This window comes from Oncorhynchus mykiss, chromosome 25 (assembly GCF_057628025.1).
Source record: "Oncorhynchus mykiss isolate SJ-2025 chromosome 25, ASM5762802v1, whole genome shotgun sequence".
NCBI lineage: Eukaryota > Metazoa > Chordata > Actinopteri > Salmoniformes > Salmonidae > Oncorhynchus > Oncorhynchus mykiss.
This window is the reverse complement of record NC_143046.1, coordinates 4,266,276-4,285,764: the sequence shown is the minus strand read 5'-3', so window position 1 is coordinate 4,285,764 and position 19,489 is coordinate 4,266,276. Positions and strand designations below refer to the sequence as shown.

General features: G+C 44.2%; 1 protein-coding gene across 8 annotated transcripts in view; it reads left to right on the top strand.

The window, feature by feature from the left end:
• The window catches only part of LOC110489654 (PDZ and LIM domain protein 7), a 94,255-nt gene that overhangs the window by 58,677 nt on the left and 16,089 nt on the right, over positions 1-19,489 (top strand). For 4 of the 8 annotated variants that reach the window (XR_016491757.1, XM_036970448.2, XM_090220064.1 and 1 more), the window contains exons 6-7: positions 18,056-18,114; positions 18,371-18,608. Coding sequence is in view for 7 of the 8 variants with exons in the window: in XM_036970448.2 (XP_036826343.2) it covers positions 18,056-18,114; positions 18,371-18,608 (297 nt within the window). In the remaining variant the exon portion in view is untranslated. Of the gene's footprint in view, positions 1-324; positions 370-780; positions 936-3,182; positions 3,220-10,294; positions 11,401-18,055; positions 18,115-18,370; positions 18,609-19,489 lie in introns of those variants that run through there. The other 4 variants (XM_090220065.1, XM_090220067.1, XM_090220066.1 and 1 more) reach the window with 3 other exon arrangements.

The following is a 19,489-nucleotide window of genomic DNA, read 5'->3' as shown; positions in this document are numbered from 1 at the left end:
CCTCCTGTCCTTCCTCCCTCCGTACTCTCATCCTCTCCTCTTCCTCCTGCCCTCTCCTCTTCCTCCTGCCCTCCCTCCTCTCAACCTCTATTCCTGCCCGCCCTCCCTCCCTCCTCTCATCCTCTCCTCTCTTACTCTCCTCTTCCTCCTGCCCTCCCTCCCTCCTCATCCTCTCCTCTCCCTCCTGCCCTCTCTCCCCCTCTCCTCTTCCTCCTGCCCTCCCTCTTTCCACTCTCCTCCTCCCTCTCCTCTTCCTCCTGCCTCTTCTCCCCTTATTTTCTTCATCCCTGCCCCATCTACTCCTCTTCCTCCTCCCCCCTGCAGAGATGATCAAGCTTTCTATGATCACCAGATTTACCAACACGAGAAGTAAGAGACAGATGCATTATGGTCCAACCTATTTGACCGCTGGTCATTACAGCCATGCTAGAGAGAACATATTGACACGGTGTCAGAGGGGACATATTGACACGGTGCCAGAGGGGACATATTGACACGGTGTCAGAGGGGACATATTGACACGGTGCCAGAGGGGACATATTGACACGGTGCCAGAGGGGACATATTGACACGGTGCCAGAGGGGACATATTGACACGGTGCCAGAGGGGACATATTGACACGGTGCCAGAGGGGACATATTGACACTGTGTCTATATAGTAGTGTGTCTATATAGTAGTGTGTCTATATAGTAGTGTGTTGTTGGAACGTTGAGCGTGTACTGTGCATGTTCCGTTCAACGTTATATTAACATTGTGGTGACGTTGTGGTGTGTACTAGGCACGGTCTGCGGGTGGATGGCATCCCCATGTTCATCCCCAACGACCGCAGCAAGAAGAGGCTGATCGAGGACACTCAGGATTGGCAGCCCCGCACGGGCACTACCCAGTCCCGCTCCTTCCGTATGTTGGCCCAGCTCACAGGCACCGACTACAGTGAGTCAGTGGTCGAGAGAGAAGAGGCCCTCTTCAACATTAAAAATATCAACAAATTGGCGAGGGCACTAGAAAAGTCTGCAGCACTCCACCTCACCCTACTAGAATCTGAAGTCAAATGTCTCCTGTTTGCTGATGATCTGGTGCTTCTGTCCCCAACCAAGGAGGGCCTACAGCAGCACCTAGATCTTCCGCACAGATTTTGTCAGACTTGTGCCCTGACAGACCTGGGCCCTGACAGACCTGGGCCCTGACAGACCTGGGCCCTGACAGACCTGGGCCCTGACAGACCTGGGCCCAGACAGACCTGGGCCCTGACAGACCTGGGCCCAGACAGACCTGGGCCCAGACAGACCTGGGCCCAGACAGACCTGGGCCCAGACAGACCTGGGCCCTGACAGACCTGGGCCCTGACAGACCTGGGCCCTGACAGACCTGGGCCCTGACAGACCTGGGCCCTGACAGACCTGGGCCCTGACAGACCTGGGCCCTGACAGACCTGGGCCCAGACAGTGAATCTCAGTAAGACAAAAATAATTGCTTAAAAAAAAATGTCCAGTCGCCAAGACAACAATTACAAATTAAAAAATAGACACTGGCTGCCCTAGAGCACATAAAGAATTACACCTACCTCAGCCTAAACATCAGCACCACAGGTAACTTCCACAAGGATTTGAAGGATCTAAGAGACAAGGCACGATGTGCCTTCTACACCATCAAAAGGAACCTAAAACTCTACATCCCAATTAGGATCTGGCACAAAATACTACAATCAGTTATTGAACCCGTTGCCCAGAATAGTTGTGAGGTCTGGGGTCTTACTAACCAACCAACAATTCACAAAATCCACCACAAATCCCTCACCTACAGAGAGATATACATGGAGATGAATCTCCTCAGCCAGCTGGTTCTGGGGCTCTGTTCACAAACAGACCCCACAGAGCCCCAGGACAGAAACACATTTAGACCAAACAGACCCCACAGAGCCCCAGAACAGAAACACATTTAGACCGAACAGACCCCACAGAGCCCCAGGACAGAAAACACATTTAGACTAAACCATATTATGAGGAAGCAAAAACATAACAATTTTACAACTTGACACATTGGAAAGGATCAACCAAAAAACAGAGCAAACTAGAATGCTATTTGGCCCTAAACAGAGAGTACACATTGGCAGAATACCTGACCACTGTGACTGACCCAAACTTGAGGAAAGCTTTGACTATGTACAGACTCAGTGAGCATAGCCTTGCTATTGAGAAAGGCCGCCGTAGGCAGACACGGCTCTCAAGAGAAGACAGACTATGTGCTCACTGCCCACAAAATTAGGTGGAAACTGAGCTGCACTTCCTAACCTCCTGCCCAATGTATGACCATATTAGAGAGAGATATTTCCCTCAGATTACACAGACCCACAAAGAATTAGAAAATAAATGAAACATTGATAAACTCCCATATCTGTTCGGCGAAGTACGGCAATGTGCCATCACAGCAGCAAGATTTGTGACCTGTTGTCATGAGAAAAGGGCAACCAGTGGAGAACAAACAACATTGTAAATAGAAACTATATTTATCTTCCCTTCCACACTTCAACTACTTGAACATTGTTACAATACTGTACATAGACAATAATATACCAGTTGACATTTCTCTATTCTTTAAAACATGTAAGTGTAGTTGAGAGAAAGGTGTCAGTGGTCCAAAGAGGACAAGAAGCCCAGGAGAGAGGGAGAGAATGTTTACACGGGGCCCCAGATGGGACTAGAGGCCCAGGAGAGAGAGAGAGAATGTTTACACAGGGCCCCAGATGGGACTAGAGGCCCAGGAGAGAGGGAGAGAATGTTTACACAGGGCCCCAGATGGGACTAGAGGCCCGGGAGAGAACGTTTACACGGGGCCCCAGATGGGACATGAGGCCCAGGAGAGAGGGAGAGAATGTTTACACGGGCCCCAGATGGGACATGAGGCCCAGGAGAGAGGGAGAGAACGTTTACACGGGGCCCCAGATGGGACTAGAGGCCCAGGAGAGAGGGAGAGAACGTTTACATGGGGCCTCAGATGGGACATGAGGCCCAGGAGAGAGGGAGAGAACGTTTACACGGGGCCCCAGATGGGACTAGAGGCCCAGGAGAGAGGGAGAGAATGTTTACACGTGGCCCCAGAAAGGAGTCAATAGTTATCTTAACATCAGTGTAAAATGTAATCGGGTCGTTCTGATACTGTGTTTCCCCCTGGCTCTCTCAGTGCAGGACCCAGACGATGAGACAATGAAGAGGGCCAGGTAAACAGCCTGTGTGTTTATAAAGCCTGTGTGTTTATAAAGCCTGTGTGTTTATAAAGCCTGTGTGTTTATAAAGCTATGCCTGTGTGATATCTACAGCAGACTCTGGTTTAGTCTGTGTGATATCTATAGCTGACTGGTTTAGTCTGTGTGATATCTACAGCGGACTCTGGTTTAGTCTGTGTGATATCTATAGCTGACTGGTTTAGTCTGTGTGATATCTACAGCGGACTCTGGTTTAGTCTGTGTGATATCTACAGCTGACTCTGGTTTAGTCTGTGTGATATCTACAACTGACTGGTTTAGTCTGTGATATCTACAGCTGACTGGTTTAGTCTGTGTGATATCTACAGCTGACTCTGGTTTAGTCTGTGTGATATCTACAGCTGACTCTGGTTTAGTCTGTGTGATATCTACAGCTGACTCTGGTTTAGTCTGTGTGATATCTACAGCTGACTCTGGTTTAGTCTGTGTGATATCTACAGCTGACTCTGGTTTAGTCTGTGTGATATCTATAGCTGACTGGTTTGGTCTGTGTGATATCTACAGCTGACTCTGGTTTGGTCTGTGTGTTATCTACAGCTGACTCTGGTTTAGTCTGTGTGATATCTACAGCTGACTCTGGTTTAGTCTGTGTGATATCTACAGCTGACTCTGGTTTAGTCTGTGTGATATCTACAGCTGACTCTGGTTTAGTCTGTGTGATATCTACAGCTGACTCTGGTTTAGTCTGTGTGATATCTACAGCTGACTCTGGTTTAGTCTGTGTGATATCTACAGCTGACTCTGGTTTAGTCTGTGTGATATCTACAGCTGACTGGTTTAGTCTGTGTGATATCTACAGCTGACTCTGGTTTAGTCTGTGTGATATCTACAGCTGACTCTGGTTTAGTCTGTGTGATATCTACAGCTGACTGGTTTAGTCTGTGTGATATCTACAGCTGACTCTGGTTTAGTCTGTGTGATATCTACAGCTGACTCTGGTTTAGTCTGTGTGATATCTACAGCTGACTCTGGTTTAGTCTGTGTGATATCTACAGCTGACTCTGGTTTAGTCTGTGTGATATCTACAGCTGATTCTGGTTTAGTCTGTGTGATATCTACAACTGACTGGTTTAGTCTGTGTGATATCTACAGCTGACTCTGGTTTAGTCTGTGTGATATCTACAGCTGACTGGTTTAGTCTGTGTGATATCTACAGCTGACTCTGGTTTAGTCTGTGTGATATCTACAGCTGACTGGTTTAGTCTGTGTGATATCTACAGCTGACTCTGGTTTAGTCTGTGATATCTACAGCTGACTGGTTTAGTCTGTGTGATATCTACAGCTGACTCTGGTTTAGTCTGTGTGATATCTACAGCTGACTCTGGTTTAGTCTGTGTGATATCTACAGCTGACTCTGGTTTGGTCTGTGTGATATCTACAGCTGACTGGTTTAGTCTGTGTGATATCTACAGCTGACTGGTTTAGTCTGTGTGATATCTACAGCTGACTCTGGTTTAGTCTGTGTGATATCTACAGCTGACTCTGGTTTAGTCTGTGTGATATCTACAGCTGACTCTGGTTTAGTCTGTGTGATATCTACAGCTGACTCTGGTTTAGTCTGTGTGATATCTACAACTGACTGGTTTAGTCTGTGATATCTACAGCTGACTGGTTTAGTCTGTGTGATATCTACAGCTGACTCTGGTTTAGTCTGTGATATCTACAGCTGACTCTGGTTTAGTCTGTGTGATATCTACAGCTGACTCTGGTTTAGTCTGTGTGATATCTACAGCTGACTCTGGTTTGGTCTGTGTGATATCTACAGCTGACTCTGGTTTAGTCTGTGTGATATCTACAGCTGACTGGTTTAGTCTGTGATATCTACAGCTGACTGGTTTAGTCTGTGTGATATCTACAGCTGACTCTGGTTTGGTCTGTGTGATATCTACAGCTGACTCTGGTTTGGTCTGTGTGATATCTACAGCTGACTCTGGTTTGGTCTGTGTGATATCTACAGCTGACTCTGGTTTGGTCTGTGTGATATCTACAACTGACTCTGGTTTGGTCTGTGTGATATCTACAGCTGACTGGTTTAGTCTGTGTGATATCTACAGCTGACTCTGGTTTGGTCTGTGTGATATCTACAGCTGACTCTGGTTTGGTCTGTGTGATATCTACAGCTGACTCTGGTTTGGTCTGTGTGATATCTACAGCTGACTCTTGTTTGGTCTGTGTGATATCTACAGCTGACTGGTTTGGTCTGTGTGATATCTACAGCTGACTCTGGTTTGGTCTGTGTGATATCTACAGCTGACTCTGGTTTAGTCTGTGTGATATCTACAGCTGACTCTGGTTTGGTCTGTGTGATATCTACAGCTGACTGGTTTAGTCTGTGTGATATCTACAGCTGACTCTGGTTTGGTCTGTGTGATATCTACAGCTGACTCTGGTTTAGTCTGTGTGATATCTATAGCTGACTGGTTTGGTCTGTGTGATATCTACAGCTGACTCTGGTTTGGTCTGTGTGATATCTACAGCTGACTCTGGTTTGGTCTGTGTGTTATCTACAGCTGACTCTGGTTTAGTCTGTGTGATATCTACAGCTGACTCTGGTTTAGTCTGTGTGATATCTACAGCTGACTCTGGTTTAGTCTGTGTGATATCTACAGCTGACTCTGGTTTAGTCTGTGTGATATCTACAGCTGACTCTGGTTTAGTCTGTGTGATATCTACAACTGACTGGTTTAGTCTGTGATATCTACAGCTGACTGGTTTAGTCTGTGTGATATCTACAGCTGACTCTGGTTTAGTCTGTGATATCTACAGCTGACTCTGGTTTAGTCTGTGTGATATCTACAGCTGACTCTGGTTTAGTCTGTGTGATATCTACAGCTGACTCTGGTTTGGTCTGTGTGATATCTACAGCTGACTCTGGTTTAGTCTGTGTGATATCTACAGCTGACTGGTTTAGTCTGTGATATCTACAGCTGACTGGTTTAGTCTGTGTGATATCTACAGCTGACTCTGGTTTGGTCTGTGTGATATCTACAGCTGACTCTGGTTTGGTCTGTGTGATATCTACAGCTGACTCTGGTTTGGTCTGTGTGATATCTACAGCTGACTCTGGTTTGGTCTGTGTGATATCTACAACTGACTCTGGTTTGGTCTGTGTGATATCTACAGCTGACTGGTTTAGTCTGTGTGATATCTACAGCTGACTCTGGTTTGGTCTGTGTGATATCTACAGCTGACTCTGGTTTGGTCTGTGTGATATCTACAGCTGACTCTGGTTTGGTCTGTGTGATATCTACAGCTGACTCTTGTTTGGTCTGTGTGATATCTACAGCTGACTGGTTTGGTCTGTGTGATATCTACAGCTGACTCTGGTTTGGTCTGTGTGATATCTACAGCTGACTCTGGTTTAGTCTGTGTGATATCTACAGCTGACTCTGGTTTGGTCTGTGTGATATCTACAGCTGACTGGTTTAGTCTGTGTGATATCTACAGCTGACTCTGGTTTGGTCTGTGTGATATCTACAGCTGACTCTGGTTTAGTCTGTGTGATATCTATAGCTGACTGGTTTGGTCTGTGTGATATCTACAGCTGACTCTGGTTTGGTCTGTGTGATATCTACAGCTGACTCTGGTTTGGTCTGTGTGATATCTACAGCTGACTCTGGTTTAGTCTGTGTGATATCTACAGCTGACTCTGGTTTAATCTGTGTGATATCTACAGCTGACTGGTTTAGTCTGTGTGATATCTACAGCTGACTCTGGTTTAGTCCGTGTGATATCTACAGCTGACTCTGGTTTAGTCTGTGTGATATCTACAGCTGACTCTGGTTTAGTCTGTGTGATATCTACAGCTGACTCTGGTTTAGTCTGTGTGATATCTACAGCTGACTCTGGTTTAGTCTGTGTGATATCTACAGCTGACTCTGGTTTAGTCTGTTTGATATCTACAGCTGACTCTGGTTTAGTCTCTGTGATATCTACAGCTGACTCTGGTTTAGTCTGTGTGATATCTACAGCTGACTCTGGTTTAGTCTGTGTGATATCTACAGCTGACTCTGGTTTGGTCTGTGTGATATCTACAGCTGACTGGTTTGGTCTGTGTGATATCTACAGCTGACTCTGGTTTAGTCTGTGTGATATCTACAGCTGACTGGTTTAGTCTGTGTGATATCTACAGCTGACTCTGGTTTGGTCTGTGTGATATCTACAGCTGACTGGTTTAGTCTGTGTGATATCTACAGCTGACTCTGGTTTGGTCTGTGTGTTATCTACAGCTGACTCTGGTTTAGTCTGTGTGATATCTATAGCTGACTGGTTTGGTCTGTGTGATATCTACAGCTGACTCTGGTTTGGTCTGTGTGATATCTACAGCTGACTCTGGTTTAGGCTGTGTGATATCTACAGCTGACTCTGGTTTAGGCTGTGTGATATCTACAGCTGACTCTGGTTTAGTCTGTGTGATATCTACAGCTGACTGGTTTAGTCTGTGTGATATCTACAGCTGACTCTGGTTTAGTCTGTGTGATATCTACAGCTGACTCTGGTTTAGTCTGTGTGATATCTACAGCTGACTGGTTTAGTCTGTGTGATATCTACAGCTGACTCTGGTTTAGTCTGTGTGATATCTACAGCTGACTCTGGTTTAGTCTGTGTGATATCTACAGCTGACTCTGGTTTAGTCTGTGTGATATCTACAGCTGACTCTGGTTTAGTCTGTGTGATATCTACAGCTGACTCTGGTTTAGTCTGTGTGATATCTACAGCTGACTCTGGTTTAGTCTGTGTGATATCTACAGCTGACTCTGGTTTAGTCTGTGTGTTTAAAGGCTGTGTTGTGAAGTGTGCTACTGTAAAGTTATGGCCGATGCTGACATGCTTGTGTGTTCCAGCTACCGATAAAGGTACACTCTGCAAGATGAATCATGTCACACAAAACGTCCTACTTCCCAATGTGGGCCATGCCACAGGTCGATGATGGTGATGTCTTCATCTCGCTGAGTTCGTCTTTAAAGACGTCTAGTAGAACTCAACAGTTGAGTTAGAGACTTATAGACAGCAGGTGGTGAGATATACAGGTGGTTTGGTGAGATATACAGGTGGTTTGGTGAGTTATACAGGTGGTTTGGTGAGTTATACAGGTGGTTTGGTGAGTTATACAGGTGGTTTGGTGAGATATACAGGTGGTTTGGTGAGATATACAGGTGGTTTGGTGAGATATACAGGTGGTTTGGTGAGATATACAGGTGGTTTGGCGAGATATATAGGTGGTTTGGTGAGATATACAGGTGGTTTGGTGAGATGTACAGGTGGTTTGGTGAGATGTACAGGTGGTTTGGTGAGTTGTACAGGTGGTTTGGTGAGTTATACAGGTGGTTTGGTGAGTTATACAGGTGGTTTGGTGAGATGTACAGGTGGTTTGGTGAGTTGTACAGGTGGTTTGGTGAGTTGTACAGGTGGTTTGGTGAGATATACAGGTGGTTTGGTGAGTTATACAGGTGGTTTGGTGAGATATACAAATCTTTTTTCCAGGACCACTTTCCCGTATTGAGTTGTGATTTGGTTTTACTGTAATGAGTTGTGATGTAGTTTTACCGTAATGAGTTGTGAAGTGGTTTTACCGTAATGAGTTGTGATGTAGTTTTACTGTAATGAGTTGTGATGTAGTTTTACCGTAATGAGTTGTGATGTGGTTTTACCGTAATGAGTTGTGATGTAGTTTTACCGTAATGAGTTGTGATGTAGTTTTACCGTAATGAGTTGTGATGTAGTTTTACCGTAATGAGTTGTGATGTAGTTTTACCGTAATGAGTTGTGATGTAGTTTTACCGTAATGAGTTGTGATGTGGTTTTACCGTAATGAGTTGTGATGTAGTTTTACCGTAATGAGTTGTGATGTGGTTTTACCGTAATGAGTTGTGATGTAGTTTTACCGTAATGAGTTGTGATGTGGTTTTACCGTAATGAGTTGTGATGTAGTTTTACCGTAATGAGTTGTGATGTAGTTTTACCGTAATGAGTTGTGATGTAGTTTTACCGTAATGAGTTGTGATGTAGTTTTACCGTAATGAGTTGTGATGTAGTTTTACCGTAATGAGTTGTGATGTAGTTTTACCGTAATGAGTTGTGATGTAGTTTTACCGTAATGAGTTGTGATGTGGTTTTACCGTAATGAGTTGTGATGTAGTTTTACCGTAATGAGTTGTGATGTAGTTTTACCGTAATGAGTTGTGATGTAGTTTTACCGTAATGAGTTGTGATGTAGTTTTACCGTAATGAGTTGTGATGTAGTTTTACCGTAATGAGTTGTGATGTAGTTTTACCGTAATGAGTTGTGAAGTGGTTTTACCGTAATGAGTTGTGAAGTGGTTTTACCGTAATGAGTTGTGATGTGGTTTTACCGTAATGAGTTGTGAAGTGGTTTTACCGTAATGAGTTGTGAAGTGGTTTTACCGTAATGAGTTGTGATGTGGTTTTACCGTAATGAGTTGTGAAGTGGTTTTACCGTAATGAGTTGTGAAGTGGTTTTACCGTAATGAGTTGTGATGTAGTTTTACCGTAATGAGTTGTGAAGTGGTTTTACCGTAATGAGTTGTGATGTAGTTTTACCGTAATGAGTTGTGATGTGGTTTTACCGTAATGAGTTGTGATGTAGTTTTACCGTAATGAGTTGTGATGTAGTTTTACCGTAATGAGTTGTGATGTAGCTTTACCGTAATGAGTTGTGATGTAGTTTTACCGTAATGAGTTGTGATGTAGTTTTACCGTAATGAGTTGTGATGTAGTTTTACCGTAATGAGTTGTGATGTAGTTTTACCGTAATGAGTTGTGAAGTGGTTTTACCGTAATGAGTTGTGATGTAGTTTTACCGTAATGAGTTGTGATGTAGTTTTACCGTAATGAGTTGTGATGTGGTTTTACCATAATGAGTTGTGATGTAGTTTTACTGTAATGAGTTGTGATGTAGTTTTACCGTTGCATGGTGAATTCTCTGTCTGTTCGACATATTTCTGTCTTCATTTCCTCCCACTTTTCTCTCTCTCCACCTCTCTCTCGCTCTTTCTCTCTGGGTGGTTAGGGAAAAGTTCCTTACAGAGATTAAGAGCCCCCGTTACGCCCGTCTGAGGGACTGGCACCACGAGAGGTCCGCACGCGCCCTCAACATCAAGTCCTGAGCCTCACCACGGCAACATGCAAAGCCGGGCCTGAGCCCTAAGCGATCGACAGCCATCACGACGACGACTCAGACGATGATAGCCCGATATTCAACGAATGGCAGATAACACACCCGTCAGATATACAGAGGGAGGAAGAAGAAACAAGTTCATTTGATCGATCAAATAGAGAATCTATGATCACTAATCAATACGTCTGTCACCTCCTTGACTTGAGGAGTCAGTGTTGATAACCTTGTGTTTGTAGCAGACTTGGGAGCCACCACATACGTCAAATACATTGATTGATTGATTGATTGATTGGGGGGGGTTGAACTTCGGGCCTGTCCCAAATCAAGTGCACCTCAAGATTTCTACAGTATTTGACGTATGTATCTGACCCAGGGCTGGGTTGTATGTTACTCAGAGTTATCTGAGGAGGAGGAGGAGGAGCACACTGTTGGAACAGCACTATTCAGGCTGTTCTTCCTGTTCTATTCTTTATTCTGTTATTCTGATTCTGTAGTTCTAGTTCTGATTCGGTAGTTCTAGTTCTGATTTTGTAGTTCTAGTTCTGATTTTGTAGTTCTAGTTCTGATTTTGTAGTTCTAGTTCTGATTCGGTAGTTCTAGTTCTGATTTTGTAGTTCTGATTTTGTAGTTCTAGTTCTGATTTTGTAGTTCTTGTTCTGATTCTGTAGTTCTAGTTCTGACTTTGTAGTTCTTGTTCTGATTTTGTAGTTCTAGTTCTGATTCTGTAGTTCTAGTTCTGACTTTGTAGTTCTTGTTCTGATTGTGTAGTTCTAGTTCTGATTCTGTAGTTCTAGTTCTGATTTTGTAGTTCTAGTTCTGATTTTGTAGTTCTAGTTCCGTCGTCTTTTGATCTGTAAACACTGTCTTTATTAGATCTGTGTTTTCAGGTCTATCTTTTTTTCTGTTTTCATGTTCTGAACTCAACTTGTTCTTCAGGCACCTCCCTCTGATAAGATAAATAAATCTGTACCGCTGTTATCTGAAAACAGGTCCTCCTCCCCCTGCTTTCTGTCATGTATCTTTCTTCCTTCTTTGCTGTACTCCACCATCCTGTCCACTATACTGTCCACCATACTGTCCACCATACTGTCCACCATACTGTCCACTATACTGTCCACTATACTGTACTCCACCATACTGTCCACCATACTGTCCACTATACTGTCCACTATACTGTCCACTATACTGTCCACTATACTGTACTCCACCATACTGTCCACTATACTGTCCCCTATACTGTCCACCATACTGTCCACTATACTGTCCCCTATACTGTCCACTATACTGTCCACTATACTGTACTCCACCATACTGTCCACTATACTGTCCCCTATACTGTCCACTATACTGTCCACTATACTGTACTCCACCATACTGTCCACCATCCTGTCCACTATACTGTCCACCATACTGTCCCCTATACTGTCCACTATACTGTCCACTATACTGTACTCCACCATACTGTCCACTATACTGTCCCCTATACTGTCCCCTATACTGTCCACTATACTGTCCCCTATACTGTCCCCTATACTGTCCACTATACTGTCCACTATACTGTACTCCACCATACTGTCCACTATACTGTCCACTATACTGTCCACTATACTGTACTCCACCATACTGTCCACTATACTGTCCCCTATACTGTCCCCTATACTGTCCCCTATACTGTCCACTATACTGTCCCCTATACTGTCCACTATACTGTCCCCTATACTGTCCACTATACTGTCCACTATACTGTCCAATATACTGTACTCCACCATACTGTCCACCATACTGTACCCTATACTGTACCCTATACTGTCCCCTATACTGTCCTCTATACTGTCCACTATACTGTCCACTATACTGTACTCCACCATACTGTCCACTATACTGTCCACTATACTGTACTCCACCATACTGTCCCCTATACTGTCCACTATACTGTCCACTATACTGTACTCCACCATACTGTCCACCATACTGTCCACCATACTGTCCACTATACTGTCCCCTATACTGTCCACTATACTGTCCACTATACTGTCCCCTATACTGTCCACTATACTGTCCACTATACTGTCCCCTATACTGTCCACTATACTGTCCACTATACTGTACTGTCCACTATACTGTCCACTATACTGTACTGTCCACTATACTGTCCCCTAAATTGTCCACTATACTGTACGGTCCACTATACTGTCCACTATACTGTACTCCACCATACTGTCCACCATACTGTCCACTATACTGTACTGTCCACTATACTGTACTGTCCACTATACTGTACTCCACCATACTGTCCACTATACTGTACTGTCCACTATACTGTACTGTCCACTATACTGTACTCCACCATACTGTCCACTATACTGTCCACTATACTGTGCTGTCCACTATACTGTGCTGTCCACTATACTGTACTGTCCACTATACTGTCCACTGTACTGTCCACTATACTGTACTGTCCACTACACTGTACTGTCCACTATACTATACTGTCCACTATACTCTACTGTCCACCATACTGTCCACTATACTGTACTGTCCACTATACTGTCCACTATACTGTCCACTATACTGTACTGTCCACCATACTGTCCACTATACTGTCCACTATACTGTACTGTCCACTATACTGTACTGTCCACCATACTGTCCACTATACTGTACTGTCCACTATACTTTACTGTCCACTATACTGTACTGTCCACTATACTGTACTGTCCACCGTACTGTCCACTATACTGTACTGTCCACTATACTGTCCACTATACTGTCCACTATACTATACTGTCCACTATACTGTCCACTATACTGTCCACTATACTGTACTGTCCACCATACTGTCCACCATACTGTCCACCATACTGTACTGTCCACTATACTGTACTGTCCACCATACTGTCCACTATACTGTACTGTCCACTATACTGTACTGTCCACTATACTGTACTGTCCACTATACTGTCCACTATGCTGTGCTGTCCACTATACTGTACTGCTCACCATACTGTCCACTATACTGTACTGTCCACTATACTATACTGTACTGTCCACTATACTGTCCACTATACTGTACTGTCCACTATACTGTCCATATACTGTACTGTCCACCATACTGTGCTGTCCACTATACTGTACTGCTCACCATACTGTCCACTATACTGTACTGTCCACTATACTATACTGTCCACTACACTATACTGTCCACCATACTGTCCACTATACTGTCCACCATACTGTCCACTACACTGTCCACTACATTGTCCACCATACTGTCCACTATACTATACTGTACTCCACTATAATGTACTCCACTATACTGTCCACTATACTGTACTCCACTATAATGTACTCCACTATACTGTCCACTATACTGTACTCCACTATACTGTCCACTATACTGTACTCCACTATACTGTCCACTATACTTTACTCCACTATACTGTACTGTCCACTGTACTGTACTCCACTATACTGTACTGTCCACTGTACTGTACTCCACTATACTGTACTCCACTATACTGTACGCCACTATACTGTACTCCACTAAACTGTACTATACTGTACTCTGCAATACTATACTACCATGCTATACTGCACACTACACTCCCATAATACTCTACTGTACTCTGCAATACTATACTACTATACTGTACTCTGCAATACTATACTACCATACTATACTCCACGCTGCAATACTATACTACCGTTGATGGCAGCATTCGCGTGAAACTGAAAGCGCGAACCACTGCTTTTAATCAGGGCAAGGTGTCTGGTAACATGACATGACCGAATACAAACAGTGTAGCTATTCCCTCCGCAAGGCAATCAAACAAGCTAAGCGTCAGTATAGAGACAAAGTAGAATCTCAATTCAACGGCTCAGACACAAGAGGTATGTGGCAGGGTATTCAGTCAATCACGGATTACAAAAAGAAAACCAGCCCCGTCACGGACCAGGATGTCTTGCTCCCAGGCAGACTAAATAACTTTTTTGCCCGCTTTGAGGACAATACAGTGCCACTGGCACAGCCTGCAACCAAAACATGCGGCCTCTCCTTCACTGCAGCCGAGGTGAGTAAAACATTTAAACGTGTTAACCCTCGCAAGGCTGCAGGCCCAGACGGCATCCCCAGCCGCGCCCTCAGAGCATGCGCAGACCAGCTGGCTGGTGTGTTTACGGACATATTCAATCAATCCTTATCCCAATCTGCTGTTCCCACATGCTTCAAGAGGGCCACCATTGTTCCTGTTCCCAAGAAGGCTAAGGTAACTGAGCTAAACGACTATCGCCCCGTAGCACTCACTTCCGTCATCATGAAGTGCTTTGAGAGACTAGTCAAGGGCCATATCACCGCCACCCTACCTGACACCCTAGACCCACTCCAATTTGCTTACCGCCCAAATAGGTCCACAGACGATGCAATCTCAACCACACTGCACACTGCCCTAACCCATCTGGACAAGAGGAATACCTATGTGAGAATGCTGTTCATCGACTACAGCTCGGCATTTAACACCATAGTACCCTCCAAGCTCGTCATCAAGCTCGAGACCCTGGGTCTCGACCCCGCCCTGTGCAACTGGGTACTGGACTTCCTGACGGGCCGCCCCCAGGTGGTGAGGGTAGGCAACAACATCTCCACCCCGCTGATCCTCAACACTGGGGCCCCACAAGGGTGCGTTCTGAGCCCTCTCCTGTACTCCCTGTTCACCCACGACTGCATGGCCACGCACGCCTCCAACTCAATCATCAAGTTTGCGGACGACACAACAGTGGTAGGCTTGATTACCAACAACGACGAGACGGCCTACAGGGAGGAGGTGAGGGCCCTCGGAGTGTGGTGTCAGGAAAATAACCTCACACTCAACGTCAACAAAACTAAGGAGATGATTGTGGACTTCAGGAAACAGCAGAGGGAACACCCCCCTATCCACATCGATGGAACAGTAGTGGAGAGGGTAGCAAGTTTTAAGTTCCTCGGCATACACATCACAGACAAACTGAATTGGTCCACCCACACAGACAGCATCGCGAAGAAGGCGCAGCAGCGCCTCTTCAACCTCAGGAGGCTGAAGAAATTTGGCTTGTCACCAAAAGCAATCACAAACTTCTACAGATGCACAATCGAGAGCATCCTGTCGGGCTGTATCACCGCCTGGTACGGCAACTGCTCCTCCCACAACCGTAAGGCTCTCCAGAGGGTAGTGAGGTCTGCACAACGCATCACCGGGGGCAAACTACCTGCCCTCCAGGACACCAACACCACCCGATGTCACAGGAAGGCCATAATGATCATCAAGGACAACAACCACCGAGCCACTGCCTGTTCACCCCGCTATCATCCAAAAGGCGAGGTCAGTACAGGTGCATCAAAGCTGGGACCGAGAGACTGAAAAACAGCTTCTATCTCAAGGCCATCAGACTGTTAAACAGCCACCACTAACATTGAGTGGCTGCTGCCAACACACTGACTCAACTCCAGCCACTTTAATAATGGGAATTGATGGGAAATGATGTAAAATATATCACTAGCCACTTTAAACAATGCTACCTAATATAATGTTTACATACCCTACATTATTCATCTCATATGTATACGTATATACTGTACTCTATATCATCTACTGCATCTTTATGTAATACATGTATCACTAGCCACTTTAACTATGCCACTTTGTTTACATACTCATCTCATATGTATATACTGTACTCAATACCATCTACTGTATCTTGCCTATGCCGCTCTGTACCATCACTCATTCATATATCTTTATGTACATATTCTTTATCCCCTTACACTTGTGTGTATAAGACAGTAGTTTTGGAATTGTTAGTTAGATTACTTGTTGGTTATTACTGCATTGTCGGAACTAGGGAACTCCCCCTTTTTCCTCCAAACATAACGATGGTCATTATGGCCAAACAGTTCTATTTTTGTTTCATCAGACCAGAGAACATTTCTCCAAAAAGTATGATCTTTGTCCCCATGTGCAGTTGCAAACCGTATTCTGTCTTTTTTATGGTGGTTTTGGAGCAGTGGCTTCTTCCTTGCTGAGCGGCCTGTCAGGTTATGTCAATATAGGACTTGTTTTACTGTGGATATAGATATTTGTTCCTGTTTCTTGCAGCAGCTTCACAAGGTCCTTTGCTGTTGTTCTGGGATTGATTTGCGCTTTTCTCCTCAAAGTACGTTCATCTCTAGGAGACAGAACGTGTCTCCTTCCTGAGCGGTATGACGGCTGCGTGGTCCCATGGTGTTAATACTTGCATATAAACTTCTATAGCCATTACACCATTTTCTGGAATTTTCCAAGCTGTTTAAAGGCACAGTCAACTTAGTTTATGTAAACTTCTGACCCACTGGAATTGTGATACATTGAATTATTAGTGAAATCATCTGTCTGTAAACAATTGTTGGAAAAATGACTTGTGTCATGCACAAAGTAGATGCCCTAACCGACTCGCCAAAACTACAGTTTGTTAACTAGAAATTAGTGGAGTGGTTGAAAAACACAGTCTGCTTAAACTGATAACACATAAATTATTGGTTGGGAAAAGTTTGTGAAACTCTGAGTCAGGAGTCAGCTAACCTGTAGTCCAATCAAAGAGACGAGATTGGAGATGTTGGTTAGAGCTGCCCTGCCCTATAAAAACACCCACAAGAAGCATTTCCTGGTGTGAACCATGCCTCGAACTAAAGAGATCTCAGAAGACCTCAGATTAAGAATTGTTGACTTGCATAAAGCTGGAAAGGGTTCCAAAAGTAGGACGGGAAAATGAATTCCCAAGTTCATCAAGACGTTTTGCAGGAGAACGTAAGGCTATCTGTCCGCCAATTGAAGCTCAACAGAAGTTGGGTGATGCAACAGGACAACGACCCAAAACACAGAAGTAAATCAACAACAGGATGGCTTCAACAGAAGAAAATACGCCTTCTGGAGTGGCCCCAGTCAAAGTCCTGACCTCAACCCCATTGAGATGCTGTGGCATGACCTCAAGAGAGCAGTTCACACCAGACATCAAAAGAATATTGCTGATCTGAAACAGTTTTGTAAAGACGAATGATCCTAAATTCCTCCTGACTGTTGTGCAGGTCTGATCCTCAACTACAGAAAACGTTTGGTTGAGGTTATTACTGCCAAAGGAGGGTCAACCAGTTATTAAATCATTTTTCCACTCTACACTGTGAATGTTTACACTGTTTGTTCAATAAAGACATGAAAACATGTAATTGTTTGTGTGTTATTAGTTTAAGCACACTGTGTTTGTCTATTGTTCTGACCTATATGAAGATCAGATACATTTTTATGACCAATTTACGCAGAAATCCAGGTAATTACAAAGGGTTCACATACTTTTTCTTGCCACTGTACAAACCTCAGTCAGTGTGCTGTTTGGAGGAGCATAAATATACCGCGTAACAATTCCCAGTCCACTTTCTGTAAGTGGTGGTATAGTCACAGAGAGAGATAAGGGAGCAATCCTCGCAATGATTTTACCATTATGCTCCTTCCATTTCAAAATGAACACAGAACTCCCTCAATGATGATGGTAATGATGATGTCAGCCACTGCTGCCACTCTACCTCTTCTGAGTCACCATGGTAACCCTAAAGCACATGGTCTTTAAGGGAGTGTGTTTTTTTCTCCCCAGCGTCAAGGCCTCTCTGTCACCTGCTAAGGCCCAGACCCAGACAGCAGACAGACCTGACGGTGAGTCTCTGCAGGTCAGAGTTCAAATGACAGGTTCTGGTAATTATAACATAAATCCAAGCCTTTTATTTATTCGTTAGATGCATTATAACATGTTATAAGCTTTGTTATATCTATTATAGCACATATTATAAGCATAGTAATACATTGTAACACGTGCTATAAGCATTCATACATTCCCATGGTTCCTTATAAGACACTATAGGAGTCTTCCTGTTGAATGTGTTGCATTAAAGCATTGCTCTGGGTTCTCCAGCCTCTAAGACTCCAGCTACAGTCAAGGCTGGTCCTCTGGTACGTCCTCCGTGGGTGACCGACCCAGGGTTCGCTGACCGTTACGCCCCAGACAAGACCAGTACGGTTCTGACCCAGCACAGACAGCCGGCCCAGCCAACGCCCATGCAGAACCGCTCCTCTATCCTACAGGCAGCTCAGCAGGCACCCGAGGACAGCGGAAGGACCCCTCTCTGTGGAGCCTGCAACAAGATCATTAGGTGGGAACCCTAGGACTGTACTACCCCCTGTCTGTTAGATTAGTAACTACAAGGCCTTTATTTACTACTGCCCCCTGTTAATAACTACAAGGCCTTTATTTACTACTGCCCCCTGTTAATAACTACAAGGCCTTTATTTACTACTGCCCCTTGTCTGTTAGATTAGTAACTACAAGGCCTTTATTTACTACTGCCCCCTGTCTGTTAGATTAATAACTACAAGGCCTTTATTTACTACTGCCCCCTGTTAATAACTACAAGGCCTTTATTTACTACTGCCCCCTGTCTGTTAGATTAGTAACTACAAGGCCTTTATTTACTACTGCCCCCTGTCTGTTAGATTAATAACTACAAGGCCTTTATTTACTACTGCCCCCTGTCTGTTAGATTAGTAACTACAATGCCTTTATTTACTACTGCCCCCTGTCTGTTAGATTAATAACTACAAGGCCTTTATTTACTACCTCCCCCTGTCTGTTAGATCAGTAACTACAAGGCCTTTATTTACTACTGCCCCCTGTCTGTTAGATTAGTAACTACAAGGCCTTTATTTACTACTGCCCCCTGTCTGTTAGATTAATAACTACAAGGCCTTTATTTACTACTGCCCCCTGTCTGTTAGATTAATAACTACAAGGCCTTTATTTACTACTGCCCCCTGTTAATAACTACAAGGCCTTTATTTACTACTGCCCCCTGTCTGTTAGATTAGTAACTACAAGGCCTTTATTTACTACTGCCCCTTGTCTGTTAGATTAATAACTACAAGGCCTTTATTTACTACTGCCCCCTGTCTGTTAGATTAATAACTACAAGGCCTTTATTTACTACTGCCCCCTGTCTGTTAGATTAATAACTACAAGGCCTTTATTTACTACTGC